Source organism: Anarrhichthys ocellatus, unplaced genomic scaffold (assembly GCF_004355925.1).
Source record: "Anarrhichthys ocellatus isolate YVR2014 unplaced genomic scaffold, GSC_Weel_1.0 scaffold5, whole genome shotgun sequence".
Classification (NCBI taxonomy): Eukaryota; Metazoa; Chordata; class Actinopteri; order Perciformes; family Anarhichadidae; genus Anarrhichthys; species Anarrhichthys ocellatus.
In genome coordinates this window covers 7253973-7258120 of record NW_022280035.1, presented here as the reverse complement: position 1 = coordinate 7258120, position 4148 = coordinate 7253973, and the positions used below count along the sequence as shown (strand labels likewise).

Here is a 4148-nt window from a genome sequence, read left to right as displayed (position 1 = left end):
CTCTCTCTCTCTCTCTCTCTCTCTCTCTCTCTCTCTCTCTCTCTCTCAAATTCCAGGATGCAATTTAGAGCAAATGATGTCAATTCCTGTCTATTTCCCTGATGACCAGTTTGAGTTAAATGTCCCGGCCCTCAATCTAAACCATGACAATGAATGTAAACATTGCAGAACTGACTAAAGATCTGTGTCAAACCACAATATCAACGTCTATAATGTTTAGTTCATCTTAATCTGCCAAAATGTATCATGCCAGCATTAAATTCCTTCTTCTCTTAAAAAAAAAAAAAACAACCTGTCTGAATGTGGATTGGTTTAAAAAACTAAATCTGAACTGACATTTTCTTTTCCTCTCTCCCTGTTGCCACTTTGGAAAAAATAAATCAGCAGTGAGAAAATCAGAATGATCTCACTCCATTGCAGATCTGTATGAAACAGTTCACTTACCTGAGGGTGTGGCTGCTGGCAGCAGCACTGCAGTGGGCGCGTCAACGCTCAACTTTCTCTTAGCTTCCTGTACTGGATTCTCAAACTGGGTCTTCTGGTTGATGTGGCTGCACAAGAGAGATAACAACATCAGATGAACAAGAAGTTTAATTGTAACAAAGTTGTTAGATAAAGCTTTACTGTGCGGAGGTGATACGTTTCCCTCCCGTTTTGTTGGTATACCAATCATCACATTCCAGATAAGGTTTTGTATTTCTCTGTGGTCTCATGTTTGGCCTCACAGAGCACAGCTTGTCCACTTTTGATGCTGATGCTGGATGTGACTTAACCTATGCTGGGTAGACAGCATGTCATCTAGCATACAGGCTTTTCTAAAACACTATGTAAACCAAAAAAAAACCCAAACCCGTCTATGCCAGAAGTGTAACACATAGAGATAGATTGAGAGCATATCTAAACCTCGGAAATAAAAGAGATGAATTGACATCCCCAGTGAATTCAAAGACTCAAAATTGGATAGAGAGGATCAGCAGCAATCTTTGCTGCAGTAGTCCACTTTGCCATGGTGGGATCAGCATGTGCTCAATGCATTGTAATCCCAGGATCAAAAGATTAAATCAACTGTAGATGGCTGTAAGCGACAATGTGCCCCTTTAGTGCACAGAGATGGTCTTCCTCTTAAACAGCTTTGAAAATAAACAGCTTTACTGACTCAGGATCAGCAGCTATACTTAGGAGAATTTACTCCAAAGTCAATCTAAAAACAATTAATGAATTTGTTTTAACAATTACCACCTGTGTGCTGAAATCTTCCCTGCTACCTGGATGAAAGGTCCCTCCACGGTTGGATGGTAATGGAGAAAGGTAGCTCATCTGCGTAATGAGCTTGATCAGTTGTAAATCCCACTCATGACAGCACCTTGGGAAGGCGAAATGCACTGATGGTGCGCAGCGAATCAGCCACATGCTGAGACATTGACGTGTGTGTGTGTGTGTGTGTGTGTGTGTGTGTGTGTGTGTGTGTGTGTGTGCGTGCGTGTGCTGTTGCTGCGTATGACTCATGCACAGAGATACCCTTCCCATTAAGTCTGGGGAGATAAACATTTCCCTCTCTTTCATTTCCTCTCTGTCTAACTTTCTCACCCCTTGGTTGCCACACCTCGTGTTTTGTTTGGCAAAAACAATGACACTTTGTGTCACATCGTCGCATTCGGTCGTTCATTCGGATCAAAATTTGCCAGACAAAGAGACAGAGACAGGGGAGAGGCAGCCTCTCAATGACCCTCTTGCATAAACATGCGCACTGATTCCCCCCCTCCCCTCCCCTCCTGCCTGCAGGTCTCTCCCTCTTTGACCACAATAATGAAACTAAATGGAACATTCTGCTCTTATTTACACTCATGATCTGAATGGAATCTCGCCCCTTGTTTCGCTCTCAGGGACCCTAAACCTTCATTGTCTGTTGCCTTCACTGTCTTTTCTCTTTCACGCACACACACACACACACACACACACACACACACACACATACCCACACACACGCAAAGCTGTAAATCACCACTGCAATCTGTAATGACATAATTGCTTTCTGTAGGATTGTGGGAAAGAACCATATGGACAATAGCATATGCCACATATTCCACAGGTCCCCTAAGATTCACACACAATACTTGTCTACGTCTGGAATTCAGCTGTACGGCTTTAAGTTGCAGAAGATGTTAATATAATAATCAAGAACAACATCCGGTTCTGAAAAGTGGAGCTAATGCGGAACTTCTTTAAACTTGGATTGCTTCTAATGTCCAGCAGGGGGCGACTCATCTGGTTGCAAAAATAAGTCGGATTGTATGGAAGTCTAGGACAAAATGACCCTACTTCTCACTTAATTTATTACCTCAGTAAACATTGTAAATATAAGTTTATAGTCTCAATTCTCCTTCAATAGTTAATATAGTTAGTTATGGTCCCATTTAGAGTAAAATAGACGAAACAACAGGGTATGATTTAGGGCGTGGCTACCCCGGGATTGACAGGTCGCTACCACAGCTTTGTCTAGTCTGGGAGTTGTTGTGTTTTCGTCTTAGAAACTTTACACTTTCACAGTGTGTTTTCAGTTCATGAAAAAGTAAATTGTGACATTTTAACTGCCATAAAATGTCTTATCCAGCGTTCGGCTTTTGCAACCCTCTTGTGTCACTTCTGGCTGCAAAAAAACAAGATGGCAACGACCAAAAACCAAGATGTGGACGGCCAAAACACCAAACTCAAGGCTTCAAAATCGTATCCGCACACCAATGGGTGACGTCACGGTGACTACGTTCACTTCCTATATACGGTCTATGAAAACAACACGGAACTCAGTCAGAAAAGTGTAGTTAGTGAGAGGACCCACACAGGTATACAGTTAGTTGAAGCACTGGGTTGGACCTTTAGTCTGTCGCTTCAACAAAGACACAAAGAGACTGAATATGAGCAAGCAGTAGACCATGTTATCTACATCCACCACAAATCACAGCGGTATCCCCCTGGGTCCCCTTAATGCACCGGGAGAAGTTTACTCACTCTACGTAGTAGGTGCCGTACTGCGGGTCCTCAATCTTCTCCCAGCCGTAGGGCAGCTCTGGTGGGAGAACAGAGAGGGAGAGGGCAGATGTGAATCATTTTTGATACTGCTGAGGCACCACATGGACAATTGAACACACGTAATGAGGCGTGGCGCTTTGACTGGCAGCTTCACAGCGTGCCTGCCTACACCTAGAGAACAGGAGGACGGCTTTTGTTTTTTAATGTCACTATGTGTTCAGGGCTTAATACACATTGCGGAGGAGGCAGGGAGAGAAGTAGGAAATGCCGAGTTGTTATATAGCCTCCCTGTAACATAATAGCCTTCCTTTCCAGCAGTGTGTATGTGTGCAACATCTTGAGTCTCTGCTGCTGTGTGACAAACGCATGCGGCTCAGAGGAGATCTTAATGCAAGAGGGGACCTAGGAAATTGCCTTTTCAGAGATGCTGCACTGATGAGGTCGCTGCATGTGTCCCAGAAGCCATTAGGAGGAGAGGGGCAGGCTGGAGACTGGAGGTTTGTTCTGTGTCACCGGCATGACTGTGACCAGGCCCGCTCAGCTGTTGCATCGCCGTCTGTTAGCCAGCGCCCTCTTCAGAGATTCAAGGGATGCACACACTGCTCTACGCAGCAGGGAGTTGGGGTGAAGTGTAAGTGTGTATGGGTAAGGAGGACTGAGGGCTCTAAGTGCCCTAGTGCAAAGGTTACTACCATACCGACTATCTGCAGATATCGTCTCACCTCCTTCCTCGCATTTCTCGGGAGGCTTTGCCTTCTTGGCAAGGCGGGGGTCCAGCCAGGTCGTGGTCTTGCTGTTGTGACTGAAGTACAAAGAGGAGACATGGTTTCAGGCTTCAGTAAAAATCACTTCACAAAAATGTAAGATAGTGTGACAATCAAGCAATTACTGCAGCACTGGCAACTCTCAAGAGCCACTGTACCCAGGAGCCATTCCACCAGCTTTAACAAACAAACAGAGCTGAAAGCTCCCTGAAAACAGTGGCTAACTTCTTATCTTGTTGGATCAAACAGCTTATTAAAAAAGACTTTACATTTTAACAAAGCCTAGAAGACCCTTTGAGGCAAAAGGAAGAGAGAGAGAGAGAGAGAGAGAGAGAGAGAGAGAGAGAGAGAGAGAGA

The 4148-nt window shown here is 44.5% G+C and overlaps 1 protein-coding gene across 4 annotated transcripts in view; it reads right to left on the bottom strand.

The window, feature by feature from the left end:
* magi3a (membrane associated guanylate kinase, WW and PDZ domain containing 3a) overlaps window positions 1-4148 on the bottom strand; it is a 117644-nt gene that overhangs the window by 20665 nt on the left and 92831 nt on the right. For all 4 annotated transcript variants that reach the window (XM_031844817.1, XM_031844818.1, XM_031844820.1 and 1 more), the window contains exons 6-8: window positions 3750-3829; window positions 3007-3064; window positions 445-551 (exon numbers count right to left, since the gene is read on the bottom strand). In XM_031844817.1, coding sequence (XP_031700677.1) covers window positions 445-551; window positions 3007-3064; window positions 3750-3829 — 245 coding nt within the window. The remainder of the gene's footprint in view (window positions 1-444; window positions 552-3006; window positions 3065-3749; window positions 3830-4148) is intronic.